Source organism: Perissodus microlepis, chromosome 18 (genome assembly GCF_051167445.1).
Source record: "Perissodus microlepis isolate ML-2025 ecotype Zambia chromosome 18, ASM5116744v1, whole genome shotgun sequence".
NCBI classification, from domain to species: domain Eukaryota; kingdom Metazoa; phylum Chordata; class Actinopteri; order Cichliformes; family Cichlidae; genus Perissodus; species Perissodus microlepis.
In genome coordinates this window covers 3,123,079-3,141,412 of record NC_140478.1, presented here as the reverse complement: position 1 = coordinate 3,141,412, position 18,334 = coordinate 3,123,079, and the positions used below count along the sequence as shown (strand labels likewise).

The window sequence follows — 18,334 nt, the reverse complement described above, 5'->3', positions numbered from 1 at the left end:
AGGTGAATGGCAAACAAGCATATGGGAATCCCGAGGACACCACTACACCACTCTAATCAACCTTATGCATTTTATCTATGCTGTCTAAAAAATTGCCACTGCATTATTCATCGGGAAACTGAATTTACTTTACCCAACCCACTCACCAAGAGCCAAACATTTAAAAGTCAGAGGCACCTTCGTGGCATGCTGGCAAGTCAGCCACTCCAAACCCAATGCACTCAAGCACACACGCACGCACGCATGCACACACCCAAGCACAGCTGCCGAAATACTGTAAAATGATGCATGCACCAAAGTTACTCTTTTTATGCCAGTGTTTCCAAACAAACAATCTGATGCCTTAAGAGCACCACTATAGGTATGAAAAGTATTGGTTAACGGAATGTGGGTTGTTAGAAAGAAATTGATTAAATATTCTTTAGACAATAGTCAGACATCAAATAAATTCAGTTTCATTCAGTTTTTTTTATATAGCCCCAAACAAGGGCGTAGATTTGGCATGGACGGAAGGGACATGTCCCCACCAATATCCAGCGATTATTGAATTGTCCCCACCAACAATTTGATCTCTTCGAGTAAAGAAAAACAAAACCGATAGAAATTAAAAAAAAACAACAACAACCCAATCTGTCAACGTCTCATTCACCCAGCGGTGCAGAAAGAGTTAAATTACGTTCTCTACTGGAGCCCTATATCATGTGACAAATATGGCCAATGTGATTGGCTGTGCCTTTCAGGGAGCTCTGTTTAGTTTTAGCAGCGGCAAGCCTGCGCTGCCAGGACCTGCAAGGAGGAGAGGAGGATGGTAGCAAAAAGAACCTGGATGTAAGAAAGTATTTTTCAAAGAAACCTGTAAGTCACTTAAAGTCAAGTTCACTCATAAAATCTGTCCATCATAATAACGTTACAGGCTATGCAAGGCAATACATGCCAACCCTCCCGTTTTTCTCGGACAATCCCGAATTTCAGTGCCCCTCTTATTACTCTTTCTGGGTTGCAAAATAAACTTTTAAAAATTTTTCAGGCGAGAATGTAGTCGTGCAAACTTCAAATATCTGAACCGGGGAGAACAGCAAACTCCCGGCACATCGTTTTAGGCTTTGGCCCACATCAGTCTAAAATTGTATGTAACATGAATAACCATGTCCACCAGGAGAGACTGAACAGTATAGATGTAAAACAAGTATGCCAGCAGTTTATCTCAGTTAATGAGAGGAGAAGGCATGTGTTTGGCTCCTTCACATAGTGGACATTGAGTTGTTGTGTGGGACACCAGTAGTCCATGTCTGTTGCTGTAACAGTTCATGTTTAGAGTAAAACATCCCAGCTCACTGATTTGATCGGCGCAATAGTGCCTAAAATGTTGTATAATTTTGCTAAGAGATCTGTTACTTTGTGGTAATCTTAGATGAGTAGTTTTATGGACAAAACCCACCAGCTCATTCAGTGTTCCCTTAGTGCTAATGTGTCAGAGATGTTGGTGTACTATAACTGAAGTAATGTTGTTAAGTCCTTAAAGTCATATTCTTTTATTCTCATGACTGTATTTTAAGCTATTTTTATGTTTTCTATTTGTGTGCAAAACAGAAAGCCCATTTTCATTTGTTTAATAGTAACTTAACATTATATAATTCACATATAAAACTATGAATTTTAATTTTAAATGGTTTAAAAGCATGTAGAATAGCATATGTAGGCAAGTATATTTCTTCTTTTTTTTTTTTATCAAGAAGCAAAGACAAAAAGGGGAAAAAAAAGAAACAGGGCAGGGTTCGGTGGTTGAATCATCCGTCCCCACCAATGCCAAAACCAAATCTACGCCCTTGGCCCCAAATCACAACAACACTTGCCTCAAGGTGCGTTATACTGTAAGGTAAAGAGCCTAAAAGAATACAGGGAAAACCTCAACAATCATGTGACCCCTCTGACAGTGGGAAGGAAAAAAAACCTTTTAACTGGTACACAGCAAAATCTCCAGTGTTAAATTAACACTAGAGAGTGTCTATATGGGTCCACACCTCTGAGTGTTAAATACAACAGTGTTGAGTGTTAAATTAACACTTTTGACGGTGTTATATGTTTAAAAGTAACCTAGTCAGTTTTGAAGATTAACAATGGCTAACACTGAGCAGTGCTGATTTTCTAACACTGGAATATTTTTCCAGTATAACACTGTCAAAAGTGTTAATTTAACACTCAACAGTGTTGTATTTAACACTCAGAGGTGTGGACCCATATAGACACTCTCTAGTGTTAATTTAACACTGGAGATTTTGCTGTGTAGAACAAGGCTTCCCTGTTACAGGGAATAATGAAGGACATTTCTGTTACTGTACATCTTTAATCACATTCTTTGTTGTCTTTATTTTATTGGAGATGTATAAATGCACACAAGAAATGTCAAACCTTAGTAGTAAAGTATTATGTATTATTTTATAACACACACAAACACACACACACACATGCACTCATAAGCATAAAAACACATATATAAACCCCAAACAGAAAAAAACCACACTATAAAACTATATATACACTAATTCTTCTTTACTTATGTTTTTCAGGTCATCCACGTTTTTTCAATCAGCTCTCTTCAGGTTTGGATGTGATTGGTGTGGCTGGCGAGTGGTTGACCTCAACAGCCAACACGAACATGTAAGATCTCAAAAAAGTCACATTACACAAAAGTTATACATTGATTTGCATGTCATTGAGAAAAAATATTGAGGGAAATAAGTATTTGATCTCCAATCAAAACATGACTTAGTACTTGGTGGAGAAACCCTTGTTGGGAAGCACAGTAGAATACATCTCAGAAAATCCTTTAGGCTTCTTGGCTGCCTAATGGACAGATTTTCTATAGAACTAAGGTGTGTTGTGCGAGTGTTTTAGTGTGAGTGGGTTTATCTATTGCTTTGTTCTTGTACAACGCTTTGGGAAAACTTTTTAAAGTTTTTAAATGTGCTATATAAATAAATTGGATTTGGATTTGGAACTTGTTAAATGTAGAAAGCTGTCTATAAAATCAGTTTGTTCCATTCCAACCTGGGCAATTCTACAAAATTGTGAAGGAACATCAGTGACAAGCTTAAAAACCTGCACAAGGCTGGAATTTGTTATAAGACCATCAGTGAAAAGCTTGGTGAGAAGGTGGAAATGGAGGAAATATAAAATTACCTTTGACCTTTGCTTGTTAATGATCTGAAGGCAGCTGGAACCACACTCACCAAGAACACTATTGGTGACACACTAAGCTGTAATGGATTGAAATCTTGCTGCAACTGCAAGGTCCTCCTGCTCTTGAATAATCAAGACCCTTCTTATCTTAAAGACCTCATAGTACCATATCACCCTAATAAAGCACTTGTACAATAGGAGCCAGAGCCTCCAGCTTTCAGGCCCCTCCTCTGTGATTTGAATTTTTAATTCATTAAATAAATATGGACAATCATTTCAACCAGGAAAAAGAACTGTTTAAAGAAATAATTGAAATTACCATTACACCGATGCCGATGAGTGTGTGTAAACCAGGGGTAGGCAACTTTTCTGATGACGAGTGCCATTTAGAATTTCCTCAGTCAGTGTGCCATATGACTGCATTAGCAATAAATTTTATAACGCTCTATAGTAACAGTTACACACTATATAGAACTCCTTTATAGAATTATATTTGTTCGCAGATGTTGGCAGCTATCAGCGAATAGTTATCAGCTATTTTGAAACAAAAAAAGACTTTTTATCCATAACAGCAAATGAACTGAACAACAGAAAATACAAATGCTATTTATGGTCTCCTCACAACAATAATAAGAAAAATAAACTGGGCCAATATGGCATGTTTGTTAATACAGAGACACACATGTTAATGTGATCTCTGGTTTCCCACTCAGAGACACAGGTCTCCGAGTGTCCAGCATTCAGAGGCTACCTGAGGACTCATGTGAGAGAAAATCTGCTCACACAGACATGTAGAGCCAAATACTGTCAATAAGGCCTCTGCAATCTTCTGAAGACAGTTAAACTTGTCAGGTAGTGATGTCCAGCAGGTGAAAATGCAGCTCCATGAACACGCACAGCTATGGATTCCAGCTGCTTCGATGTTATATGTATGATTTCTATACATTTTACGTCAGATAAAAACTTTGGTTGTAAGCTTCAGATAATTATTTAATAAAAGCTAGACATTTTAAATGAGAATAAGAAAGTATTTCTTTGTGCCCCCCTTTCCCTGTTAATGCCCTACCTGGCCCCCCTGGCAAAACTTTGCTACACCCGCCCCTGCACAGTTACCAGCTGTCAGCTACATAGAAAAGGATCCTGGTGTTATTTCTCAGAAACAGTTCATAACTTCCCTTCAACTCATTCATGTCACCTAAAAGGTAAACCTGTTTCTCCATCACCTGTTCAGCTCTGATGATTCAGTAAGGACATCTCCTGGTTTCATCTGCATGTTTCCCTCTCACCACATATCCAAACCGACATCATGACCACCAGCTTTACAGCTGTAGCTCCAGCAAACATCAGCTGATACTAGAAGTTAATATTAAATACATTCTAACAACAGCTGATCAAGCTTAAACGTGCTGCTGTTGTTTAGCGCGACATCTGCTGGTTTCCTCTTTCTGGTGCAAATTGGGCGATAAACCACTTGCTAATGAATCTGAATCTGAATCTGAGGAAGCACCACCATAGCCACCACCACACAACTGAGTTATGTTTACACACTGACCAGCATCTGGCCAATCCACCACCTTTCATTGTTTATACCGTTACAAAGAAAAAAAAAGTCACCGGGCCATCGAGCAAATGCCCGGTATGCCCGATGGCCAGTCCAGCTATGGTCGTGCCATCAGTTAACCCTTCGTGTGCCAACTGTGGCATGCGTGCCTAGGGTTGCCGACCCCTGGTGTAAACTTACATACTAATGTATGTATAGTCCAAAAAAATGGATGAACACTTTTAAAAATGCATACTCTTGCCACAGAAGGAATATGAGGCACTGTTGTGCACCATGAGGAACCCAGGACCCACTGCACCAGCGTAGGCTCTGACAATCCAAGGATTTCTTTCTGATACCTAATGGCAGTCAGGGTGCTGTTGTATTCGTGTATCCACCTTGAGGAATCACCAGTAAAACACTTCTTTCTTCAATTATTATTTATTAAAGCAGACATAGAATGATTAAATATTATCATGTTCAGAAAACCACAGGCTGTAAACCAGTTAGTGGAGTTCACAGAGTTTTATATGAGAATGTGCAGCTATCTAACTGGTTAAAACTGGCTGGGAGATGCTGCTTGTTTTACAGGCTTTATTTGTAATAGAATTACATTTCTATGTAATTCTAGAATGTACATTTCTTTACCAGGTTCACATATGAAGTTTCGCCTGTTTTCCTCCTCATTGAGGAGGCTCTGCTGAAAAAAATGCGAAGCATTGTGGGGTGGGCTGATGATGAGGGTGACGGACTCTTCTGTCCAGGTAAAAAAAAGATATGACAAAAATCTGCTTCAAGAAGTTAAAAGTAAACACCTTTAGATATGGATAAGTGACTAATTAAAGAAAAAACCTGAACCTTTGACCTCTATGAATGATAAAGCTATTTTTTTAATATATTATGGTCATTTTATGCACTAAGGGGAATTTTTACTGCCATGGATTTTGTCAAAATGCATGCACACCATGATTTACACTCTTTACAAATCAATGCAAAATTGATTTGACTGATTACTGTTATTGTATGATGAGACATTTCTGCTCTAATAAAGGGATGGAAATCCACAAACAGCAAAGGAAAAGTCATGGTTTGGGTAAAAATCTGGTTGAGATTATAGGACATATTCATTATGATTGCTAATTAGCACTAACCCTAAATTTGATTTAAACCTAAATAAAATGAAATTAGATTTTCTGTTATTAGAATAGTAATACACATACATTGAAGGCTATAGAATGTTAATTCAAATTAACATTTTGATTAAAAGGAAGAAATAAATGACAGGCTGTCAAAGTCCAGTGGTTTTATGTTGTTTTTTTGTTTTGTTTTTTTTTTACCACCCACCCATGTATTTGAGCCTTCTTTCTGTGCTGACTTTGTGACTCCAAAACTACATTGCCACAATGGTGGTACAATATATGCAGTTTAGAGTATCAGTAGTTAAAGAAAGGTATACAATGGACTAACTTTCTACTTGCATTCTGTTTTCTGTAGGAGGCACGATATCCAATCTGTACAGCATCCTCTTGGCCAGGTATCACTTCTACCCAGAGGTGAAGACCAGAGGGATGGGAGCTCTGCCTCGGCTGGCCATGTTCACGTCAGAACATGTAATCATAACTCGCACACTTTTTCAATCTATGGGCGTAAGCCCTGCAGGTCCACATGAAAGTGGCATTATTTTGACTTCTTGCATTGTTTCTGGTCTAACATGTCTGATGTTCATTTTTGCGTTTAATAAGACCTCCAAAAAAAGTTACAGTACTTCAGTCCACTTACAATCCAAGTTCCAAGCCACCCCCCATTTCTTTGTATTTTGCTAGGAAAGTTGGAAATAGGTTCAGTGAAGCATGTGCAAACATAAAGGGAAATATATTTGCAAAATGATATAAGAAAAACCAGAGTTTCTACAATTCTAAAAACTAAAAATGAATATCACTATTTTGTATGAGTACCTTTATTCTTCAGCACAGCCTGAACAGGAAGGCATTCTTCAGATGTCTTTAAGTAGTCTTCAGAAATCCATCTTAATGTTCTCCGTCTTTTGTTCTGTTCTCTGTCAAGATGATCCCAAACTGCTTCAAAAATAAGATCGGGTTATTGGGAAGCCTGCTCATCACTGATAGTCTTCCCATTGTGTGTTTCCAGATATGCTGTTACCATTTGAGATTATTGTTATGTTAAACATGCAGAGTGGCTGTCAAGAAGGTGGCTTCTTGGTTCATCTGCTGAACTAGGTGCCCTGTTTGGGCTTGAATGGTACATATGCCAGCATCAAGTGGTGTGATGAACTAACTAAAACTTTGAAAGACTCTCAGAAAGCTGAGCTGCTCAAGATGAGCTCTTATAAGAATTTCAGGAAAGTTTGGTTCTTTGGAAGCAAAGTGAAAATACATAACTAGACCAATGAAAAAGAAATGAAGGGTGGCCCTGGCTCAAAACCTTTGCACTGTGCTGTTTATGGTTGGCTGTTTTTGTCAGTGCAATATCCTAAAATGGCTTGTGTGCAGCACGAGTGAAACACAATTACAGAATAATAAATATAAACGAGCACCTGCAAATGCTTTAATGGAATCACTATGAGCACTTCTTTCAGTTGAATCAAAGGGTTAAGTCTTTTTCTTGATATTGTAGTGAGACAAATACAGATGAAAAGCTGTCTCTCCTTCTATTCAGAGTCATTATTCAATAAAGAAATCTGCAGCTGTGCTGGGCATAGGCACTGAGAATGTGGTTGTGGTGAAATGTGATGAAAGGTGAGTAAGGTGCATGCTAACCACACCTGACATTAACCGGCCCAATCAAACATGTTTGCTCACCTGTCCCAGTTTGTCTGTATTCATTTATATGTTTTGCTAAAATTGTTCCAATAGGAGAAGATATTTGATATTATGTTTCATAGATATTAAAAAACAAAAGACAATAAAAATATTTTTATAGTGATGTGTGTCTTACATTATATTACATAATTTCCTCTGATTCTGATACACTATATTACAATATATTGCATATATTTGGCATAAATAGATTTGATTTTCGTGTGTTATAGATTAATGAAAGGGAATAGCACATTTCTATTTACTGAACATGTATACACTTTTTGTTTAAGAGGGAAAATTATTCCTGCAGCACTTGAGACTTCCATTGCCACAGCTAAAGAAAAGGTATGAATGAAAGGTTTTTTAAAAAATACATCAGTAAAAACAATCCTTGTCAGTACAAATCCCTGCCTCTCTCTAGGGTTTGGTTCCTTTCTATGTGAACGCCACAGCAGGAACTACTGTGTATGGAGCCTTTGATCCCCTTAATGCCATTGCAGACATCTGCCACACACACACACTCTGGATGCATGTTGATGTAAGTGCTCTCTACACCTCTCCCTGCTTTCACACAGAGGACATTATTTACAGTGTAACCTTGACCTACACCAAAATGTTTTCCTAAAATCAAATGGATTACAGTGCGCATACTTGCTTTTTGTCTTCAGTATCATGGTTGGACTATGTAAATAATTTATGCACCTACTTCAGGAGTAATACAATATACACTCAAACCAGTCTCTCTTTGTGCATAATTGTATATTATTACATTTGAGTTGAGTCTTTCATGCACCAGTTTTATTTGCCATTTTGTGTGTTTGAGAAAAGACAATCTGAAATCTAAAATCAGGAAGTACAGATTGCCGAGTGTTGTGTGGACACCACTAGCATCATGCAAATAAATTTGATGTTGTGCAAGTTTTCAAATTACTGCTACTTATAACATTTAAAGTACTTTTTGAGACAGTTTAATTAAATTTTATTTACATAGCGCCAATTCACAACAACATTTATCTGATAAAGCATTCAAATGCGACTTAGAGTCACATTTGACTCATATTCATCTTGCCATAACCAATTTTGTAAGGAAGACTGAATCAATATGTTGATCATTTACTAACAAGGACCTAATATTTGGTAGTCCACAGTCCAGTAATTTACTCTTCCTGCTCCCAAATCTAAATAGTCAAGTTTTAAGGGGTGTGTAATAAATTCTAGAAACACATTTGTAGAAACATAGATGGTCTATCTAAAGTGCCTGTGTTCTTTGATTCTGTCCCTCCAGGCAGCTTGGGGTGGAGGCCTGCTGATGTCAGACAGACACAGAATGAAATTGGAGGGCATTGAACGGTAACTATCCAAATAGTCCCAGTCAGTTCACACAGCATATTTCCACTGGAACTATTAAGCACTATTAAGAGCCAAAAAGCAATTTGAGAGCCAGCTCAACAATAAAGCAAAGCAAGGTTTCAAATGACACTGAACATAATGATTAGTTGAACTGAAAAGAAAATAACATACCCACCATCCAGCTTGACCACAGGAAGCATTTATGTTATATTGCATCGTGTTAGTACAGAACGTTTGAAGTGCATCATTTTTTTTATTATCTAGCACACAATGAAACCCCTCCTTTATTAAATGTCCTGCCATCTGTGTTTATCACTGAGCCTCTCTTTGAGGCCCTCCCAAAATTTCATTGAAGGTAAACTCAGTGTGTGTGCATTGCACAAACTGAGAAAAGAAATTTACTGGTAAAGGTAATGTTGTGTATCTAATGTCAAACTTCAAAATGAAAAAAAAAAAAAAATTAGCAGATTCAACAAACTTGTGACAATTTACATCCTATTGCAAGATCTTCTTCATATGTTTTTCACATGTGTCCACAAGCAAACACATCTTTTCCAATGGCTCCCGGGGCCGGGGGTGAAAGGGAGAACATCTGGTTTAACTGGCTGTACCGCCAAATCTGTTATTTAAATATAGACATGTGTGGTATCCATAGAAACGTCAAAATCTCTGTGCAGGAAGTGTACTTCGATACCAGTTTACAAAAACTCTTTATTTTCTCTCTCTATTGTAAGGTAGACCCACTATTCTATATTTTGTTTGCTTGTTACACACCAGTCTACCGTTGTGTATAGTATTTTTGCCCACTGTTTCCTCTGACAAGAAAGCCTAATTTTTGCTATTCAATACCAGATTGCTTCACCGCAGCAGCATTAATCTTTGCACAGGTAATGTCCATATGTTGATTCATTGTTTTCTTCAGTTTTTGATCTACTGTAGCATATTTTCAAGGGAGCTATTTGCTATAAAAAGACCAGGCCAAGAAAAATTCCTATATATTTTTGTGTTTTGTCCAGTGGCATCTGCTTTGTCACAAGTACCAAGATGGTTTTGGTACCAAGATGGTTTACACACAGTTTGTGTGTAGAGAACTAGTCAGTTATTTTTGGGCAGTTGCAGCTGTGGGGAAAAGATCTCAGAAGAAAAAACAACAACAAACAAACAAAAACAACATCAAATTACAGTAACAACAACCTTGAGTAGAGGCCTAAGAGACATTTGCAACACAAACTCTAAGTTGATTAACTCATAGATCGGCAACTCTGAGTTTTCTGTTCCAGAAGACCTGATCAGAACTCAGTCAACTCATTGAATTAGTTCAATGAGTTTGTCCATGCAGAGCACATGTGCGATACAGAAAGAAAGCCATCATCAGTGGAGCTCACATACCATGGGTATGGGACAAATAAGCCATTCTAAATGGATCCAGAACAGATCTGGATTGGATGATGGAATGAAATGACAGAGTTGAATTAGAGTCAGCTTAGCCTCATCCAGAATCGGTTTTAGATCTGTCCTGATGTGCAAGTGGACCCCAACATAGACCCAGTTTGCTGATCCATTATGGAGTCTGATACGTTCGGGTAGTTCTGGTCCTGAGTTACTGGTACCTGGGTAGATTCACTGAAACTGCTTTACGTTACCTCATTTACTGGTTAATTAACCATTTTTCTGGAACAGAAAACCAGTTGTTAGTTTAACCTGCTTGGAATACACCTCAGGTTGGTTGGGCCACTAAGTCCTGATCAAGAATGCACACCTCCACCTGCTGCATAGTACATGGGAACAGACATGACGGAGAGGAAAAATAAAAACTACTAATATGAACCATACACATTGCAGTATAATACTAAAAATTACTACCCTTGTGAGTTTTTTTTTTTATATCTACCACAACTATGTGCCACATATTTTTGTTTTCTTTTGTGTTTGTTTTTTGTTTCATTTTCAGAGCATGTTCAGTGACATGGAATCCACACAAGATGATGGGTGTCCCTCTGCAGTGCTCTGCCATACTGGTCAAGAAAAGAGTAAGAGATTTTCTTTAATCTGGAGTCAAGACTGCTATTGTCAGTCTGTATTTTCCTCTGTTTACCACTTTAATGAAGCAGATGTGTGGGCTTCAGTTTTTCCGAGACGGTTTGATTAATTGCTATAAAATGTTGTTAGAACATTAAGAAATAGGTATGTTTGTGGTGTTTTATACAATTTTTAGTTTTTTGTTGTAGCATATTGTAAATAATTTTTGAAACTATTTGAAAACTGTTTCAAAATAAATTATGCATCAGATTAAGTACTTTGTATTTTACAGTACTGATTTAGGAAGAAATTTAGTACACACACATGATTTATGTGTATGGTTATGTAAAATTAGGTGTCCACTTTCTGTTTTTGAGCTTTTGACGATTTTTCCCTAACCTTAAAATTTGAGGAGGTTCAGTTTTTGCTGCAACACTATACTTGTCTTGTTAATTGTCTTATAACAAGTGCGCATGACATGGGCTATAATATATTGGATTGTGACTCAAGAACAAAGAACCGCTCTGCTGTTAATATCTTTGAGCCTACAGGGGCCTATTAGATTTCTAACCCTGCCTACCTAGAATGCCGAGTATATTCCTAAACTTTGAATAACATGGCGAATTCCCTGGTCCTCCAGGCAGGTCAAAAATCTGGCCACTTGTAGACTGAAAAATTGTTTCAGTAGATGTTGGTACATTTGATAACAGGTGCAGCTCAGGTTCACAGTAAAACAGAGCTACACTAGAGCATAAACTCAGCTTCAGGACCAATATCTCTTCCTTTGTGTATAAGGAGGAATTTATTTAGTTAGATCTGCAAGCTTGGGAGAAACATTAATACCTAAATATTTTATATTTCCCAATTGCAGTGGTGTAGAAGAAGAATTATGGAAGGAGCAATTAATCGGAAGGACTGTAGATTTTGACCAGTTAATTGAGTAATCTGATATTCTTGCAAAAAAGTTTATCAATTCAATCACCCCAGAGAGATTGGTTTGTGAGTTTTGGAGAAAAAGTAACACATCATCCGCATAAAGGATGATTTTATGTTCCACGTTCTTGCATTTTATGCCCTTAATTACTGAATTCTGTCTAATTGCTGCTGCTAGTGGTTCAATAAAAATTGCAAACAGTGAGGGGGAGAGTGGGCATCCCTGCCTGGTGCCCCTCAGGAGACAGAAGCTGGAGGATGTCTGGTCATTTGTTCTGACACAAGCTGTTGGGGAATTATATAATATTTTTAACCAGTTTATGAAAGAGGATCCAAAACCAAATTTGTGTAAAGTTGCAAACAGAAATTCCCAGTTAACTCTGTCAAATGCTTTTTCTGCATCTAAAGAAAATATTGTAGTTTCTAGGTTTTTACTGTATGAGTAGTCTATCAAATTAAGTAATCTACGTGTATTTGTTGTTTGAGTGCCTACCTTTTATGAAACCAGTTTGGTCAGGATGAATTAAGAGGGGGGTTATTTTCTCCAGTCTCTTTGAGAGAGCTTTGCAGATTATTTTAAGGTCTACATTTATAAGGGATATTGGACGATAGCTTGAGGGATATACAGGGTCTTTGCCTGGTTTTAGCAGGAGATTAATGTTTTCAGAATTCATATTTGATGAAAGTCTGCCATTTTCTTTGATTTCCAACAACGTTCTGTAAAAAACTGGTGCTAGAATCGTCCAGAATTCTTTGTAGAATTCTGCAGGAAAGCCGTCTGGACCTGGAGCCTTATTATTGGGCATACTTATCAGGGCTTCCTGGAGTTCACCTGGTGTCAGTGGTGAATCCAGTGCCATTGCTTGAGTGTCTAATAATTTTGGAAGAGTTGTGTTGTCCAAAAACTGATCAATTTCATTTTTAGATGGGTTTATTTGTGGTGTATATAAAGTTTTATAGAAATCCCTGAAAATGTTGTTTATTTGTATCGGGTCATATATTGTGTTCCCAGATGAATCTTGAACAGCACATATAGTTGTTTTTTCTTTCTTTATTTTTAGCTGGTTTGCTAGAAATTGACCGGATTTATTACCATGTTCATAATTTTGTAAGCGTAGTCTTTGTACTAAGAATTTTGTTTTTTTATCAATTATCTCATTTAATTCTAGTTTTGTTTTGCGTATTTTGCTCAATGTTTCCTGATCTTGGTGGGACACGTAGGCTTCTTCTAGTGATTTGATGTTTTTTTCTAATTCCTGAATATTTTTGTTTTCTTCTTTCTTGTTATGTGATGAGAAAGAAATTATTTTACCTCTCATCACAGCTTTCGGTGCTTCCCAGAGGACAGAAGCTGATGTTTCGGGAGTGTCATTATAGTCTAAATATGAAGTCCATTCTTTTTTAAAATATTTAATAAAGTCTTCATCTTTAAGCAGTGATGTATTAAATGTCCAGTTTTTACTTGGCGTAGTATTATTCTTGTGCATTAGTGTTAAAGATACAGGAGCATGATCGCTGACAGCTATAGGGTGAATCTCAGTGTCTGAAATATCACTCAGCAGTGAGCTGCTGACCAAAAAATAATCCAGACGAGAGTAGGAGTGATGAACGTGAGAAAAAAGTATATTCCTTACTGTTGGGGTGAAGGGAGCGCCATGCATCGCAAAGACCAAAGTCGCTCATATACTGTTTGATTACATTTGTGGACTGCCAATTACGCTGAGTTCCTGCTGTGCTGAGCCTATCCATTTCTTCATTTAGTCCAAGGTTGAGGTCGCCTCCAAGAACAAGTGTGCCATCTAAGTGTTCAGAAGGTGCACTGAAAAAACCGTGAAAGAATGAGGGTTCATCAACATTTGGACCATATACACTTACAATACATAGCTTTTTATCACGTATAGATAGTTTAATGATTAAGAATCTGCCCTCTGGATCTATAACTGTATCGAGTACTGTGAAATTAATATTTTTATGTATTAAAATTGCTACTCCCCTTTGTCTAGAATTATAACAAGCTGAGAACACATTAGGAAACTCAGGTGTTTTAAGTTCATTCGAACCTCTAAGAGGTCTGTGGGTCTCTTGTAAAAGGACAACATCTGCCTGTAGTTTTTTGAGTTGGTTAAATATTTTTAACCTATTTTCTCTAGAGCCAGCTCCATTTACAGGGAGTGCAGAATTATTAGGCAAATGAGTATTTTGTCCACATCATCCTCTTCATGCATGTTGTCTTACTCCAAGCTGTATAGGCTCGAAAGCCTACTACCAATTAAGCATATTAGGTGATGTGCATCTCTGTAATGAGAAGGGGTGTGGTCTAATGACATCAACACCCTATATCAGGTGTGCATAATTATTAGGCAACGTGCTTTCCTTTGGCAAAATGGGTCAAAAGAAGGACTTGACAGGCTCAGAAAAGTCAAAAATAGTGAGATATCTTGCAGAGGGATGCAGCAGTCTCAAAATTGCAAAGCTTCTGAAGCGTGATCATCGAACAATCAAGCGTTTCATTCAAAATAGTCAACAGGGTCGCAAGAAGCGTGTGGAAAAACCAAGGCGCAAAATAACTGCCCATGAGCTGAGAAAAGTCAAGCGTGCAGCTGCCAAGATGCCACTTGCCACCAGTTTGGCCATATTTCAGAGCTGCAACATCACTGGAGTGCCCAAAAGCACAAGGTGTGCAATACTCAGAGACATGGCCAAGGTAAGAAAGGCTGAAAGACGACCACCACTGAACAAGACACACAAGCTGAAACGTCAAGGCTGGGCCAAGAAATATCTCAAGACTGGTTTTTCTAAGGTTTTATGGACTGATGAAATGAGAGTGAGTCTTGATGGGCCAGATGGATGGGCCCGTGGCTGGATTGGTAAAGGGCAGAGAGCTCCAGTCCGACTCAGACGCCAGCAAGGTGGAGGTGGAGTACTGGTTTGGGCTGGTATCATCAAAGATGAGCTTGTGGGGCCTTTTCGGGTTGAGGATGGAGTCAAGCTCAACTCCCAGTCCTACTGCCAGTTTCTGGAAGACACCTTCTTCAAGCAGTGGTACAGGAAGAAGTCTGCATCCTTCAAGAAAAACATGATTTTCATGCAGGACAATGCTCCATCACACGCGTCCAAGTACTCCACAGCGTGGCTGGCAAGAAAGGGTATAAAAGAAGAAAAACTAATGACATGGCCTCCTTGTTCACCTGATCTGAACCCCATTGAGAACCTGTGGTCCATCATCAAATGTGAGATTTACAAGGAGGGAAAACAGTACACCTCTCTGAACAGTGTCTGGGAGGCTGTGGTTGCTGCTGCATGCAATGTTGATGGTGAACAGATCAAAACACTGACAGAATCCATGGATGGCAGGCTTTTGAGTGTCCTTGCAAAGAAAGGTGGCTATATTGGTCGCTGATTTGTTTTTGTTTTGTTTTTGAATGTCAGAAATGTATATTTGTGAATGTGGAGATGTTATATTGGTTTCACTGGTAAAACTAAATAATTGAAATGGGTATATATTTGTTTTTTGTTAAGTTGCCTAATAATTATGCACAGTAATAGTCACCTGCACAAACAGATATCCCCCTAAAATAGCTAAAACTAAAAACAAATTACAAACTACTTCCAAAAACATTCAGCTTTGATATTAATGAGTTTTTTGGGTTCATTGAGAACATGGTTGTTGTTCAATAATAAAATTATTCCTCAAAAATACAACTTGCCTAATAATTCTGCACTCCCTGTATATTCCATGTAACAAACTTTAGTGTGCCCATAGATGTCTGTGTATAACTAGGGGTGTACGCTGTGTGTGTCGCTTAGACAAGTGGAGAGAATACATCACCTGTTCATAAATAAAGAGAGGGGGAGAGAGAAAGAATGTGTGGCGAGATGCTGACTATGTGTGTGCATATTTACTAATATGAGTATGCTTGACTTAAGTGTGTGTATCCTATATGTCTGTGTGCGCTCTGATTGATGTAAATGTGCTGCCGTTGAGCGCATGACTATGCGTGATCGTGCTGTGCATATGTATCGAAGTAAAGGATGTTGTTTGTGGATGAGTGTGGAAGCAGGTGATCGAAGCAGTGAAAGAAAATAAAAAGAAAGAAACCAAGAACAAAGGTGAGCAGCATAAAAAAGAGGTGGGGGGAAAGAAAAAACTAGAAGAAAAAACCCCGGAAACATTCCAATCAAACCATTGACGGAGAGTGACGGTGTTCATTCTGCTATGATATTACACTTAAGATGCGATTTGATACCGGTAAGTTAAACAGATGTTAATGCAAGTTATGCTGGGCAGACACTGTGCGATTTTTTCAGTCGCGCGATTCAGCTCCTGCTCAAACTGTACGGTTGACTCGCAGGGGTTAGAAGTTCATAGGTCACGATGCAGGGTCTCACACTATAGGGCCCGATGCTCTGATGCGACCTGAGTGCTCAAACTGTGCGTCCATAAAATGAAGGTTATAACAGAAATCCTGTCGCTCGCTCTCCCTCTCTATCTTTAACTCACACAGACACACCACCACCATCAACTTTGCTAAATTGCTAATGAAAAACATTGATCAGGCAGCTGTGATTGAGCAGCAGTGTAAATCCAACTATTTTCACGGTTGTTGTGGTCGTGATAATTTTGTGAGGCCACATCGAAAAGGCTCGGATGAGCTTTCCAAAGTTCTACAAGTTGTGCCTCCATCGCTTGTGTCCAGATCACACGCTGCACTGCCGTGCTGCGCCGTCTTTTTCGCTGACATTTGTGTTTGCGCGTGCGCAGTGTGACAAACTGCGGTGACACCCTCACGACCAAGCGATTGATGATCGGGAGCTGGTCGTGAGGTGTTAATCGCTTCTCGTTACCCCACGTATACTACACGATGCACGACGCACGATGAAGGCCAAACTCGGGCCGCTCGCCAAAACGGTCGCACGACTCAAAAATCGGCTCAAAATGGGCCAAAAATCGCACAGTGTAAGCCCAGCATTAGTGTGAGTGGATAGGGAAAGGGTGTAGCGGATTCTTATCTGGTGTGAAGTTAATACAGCCATGGAGTGACGCCGGGGTCGCTGGCTCTACGTGTCCATCCACGTAGAGCCAGTCCACGGCAATGACAGCACGGGAGCCCTTCTGGATGAAGCCGCGTCGGATTGGGAAGCGTCGTTCCAGGATCTCTTCTGGGAACTGGTCGTTCACGCTGAAGTCCGTTCCTTTTTAATTCCCTGCTGCGACTTTTCACCTGCTCCTTTTGTTTGAAGTGGCCGAATTTGGCCACAATAGGACGTGGTCTCCCGGCCGCTGACCGCATGGGGCCGATGCGATGCACTCTATCAAAGGCGGTGTCCCTGGAAGCACTGATCAATGTAATCTTGGAGAGCCTCTAAACTCTCCCCGTTGTTCTCCAGGGTGTCGGAGATGATTTAGACAAATGTTGTTAGTTATAAAACAATTGATAAGTGTATTTGGTAACACTGAAGCTTAAAGGAATTTGTTCAATTCTAAGCTACCATTCGCTTTAATTTTTCCGCCAAAATCTCTGGCGTCTGATGTCAGTTACAACATGAGTCGCTTACCTTGTCCGTCACGTCCGTCACTTACCTCTCCTTCCATTACTTTTTGACCCCAAACACATCTCCATGCTGTGTAAGGGCTGTTTGACCAAGAACGAGAATGATGGAGTGCTGTGGCAGATGGCCTGGCCTCCACAGTCACCTGACCTAAGCCAATGGAGATGGCTTGGGATGAGATGGAGCGCAGAGTGAAGGCAAAAGGGCCAACAAGTGCTCAGCATCTCTGGGAACTCCTTCAACACTGTTGGAAAATGATTTCAGGTGATCACCTCATGAAGCTCATCAAGAGAATGCCAAGAGTGTGCAAAACAGTAATCAAAGCAAAGAATGGCTATTTTGATGAATCTAAAATATAAAAGTTATCATTCATAGTTTTGATATCTTCAGTGAGAATCTACAATGTAAATAGTAATGAAAATATTGAAAAACCATTAAATGAGTAGAATGTGAATGTGTGCCCAAACCTTTGACTAGTAGTCAAAAAGCTCAAAAAGCCATCTCTAGACCCAGCAGTCTTAGCTAATTATAGGCCAATCTCCAACCTTCCTTTCATATCAAAAATCCTTGAAAGAGTAGTTGTCAAACAGCTAACAGATCATCTGCAGAGGAATGGTTTATTTGAAGAGTTTCAGTCAGGTTTCAGAGCTCATCACAGCACAGAAACAGCTTTAGTGAAGGTTACAAATGATCTTCTTATGGCCTCTGACAGTGGACTCATCTCTGTGCTTGTCCTGCTAGACCTCAGTGCAGCGTTCGATACTGTTGACCATAATATCCTATTAGAGCGATTAGAACATGCTGTAGGTATTACAGGTACTGCACTGCAGTGGTTTGTATCATATCTATCTAATAGACTCCAATTTGTGCATGTAAATGGAGAGTCCTCTTCACACACTGAGGTTAATTATGGAGTTCCACAGGGTTCAGTGCTAGGACCAAT

The 18,334-nt window shown here is 39.0% G+C and overlaps 1 protein-coding gene across 1 annotated transcript in view; it reads left to right on the top strand.

Moving 5' to 3' along the window:
- The window catches only part of gad3 (glutamate decarboxylase 3), a 39,709-nt gene that overhangs the window by 12,283 nt on the left and 9,092 nt on the right, over positions 1–18,334 (top strand). The window contains exons 5-12 of the mRNA XM_084912863.1: positions 2,568–2,658; positions 5,372–5,484; positions 6,215–6,330; positions 7,397–7,476; positions 7,830–7,884; positions 7,961–8,077; positions 8,825–8,889; positions 10,841–10,919. Of these exons, the coding sequence (XP_084768989.1) occupies positions 2,568–2,658; positions 5,372–5,484; positions 6,215–6,330; positions 7,397–7,476; positions 7,830–7,884; positions 7,961–8,077; positions 8,825–8,889; positions 10,841–10,919 (716 nt within the window). The remainder of the gene's footprint in view (positions 1–2,567; positions 2,659–5,371; positions 5,485–6,214; positions 6,331–7,396; positions 7,477–7,829; positions 7,885–7,960; positions 8,078–8,824; positions 8,890–10,840; positions 10,920–18,334) is intronic.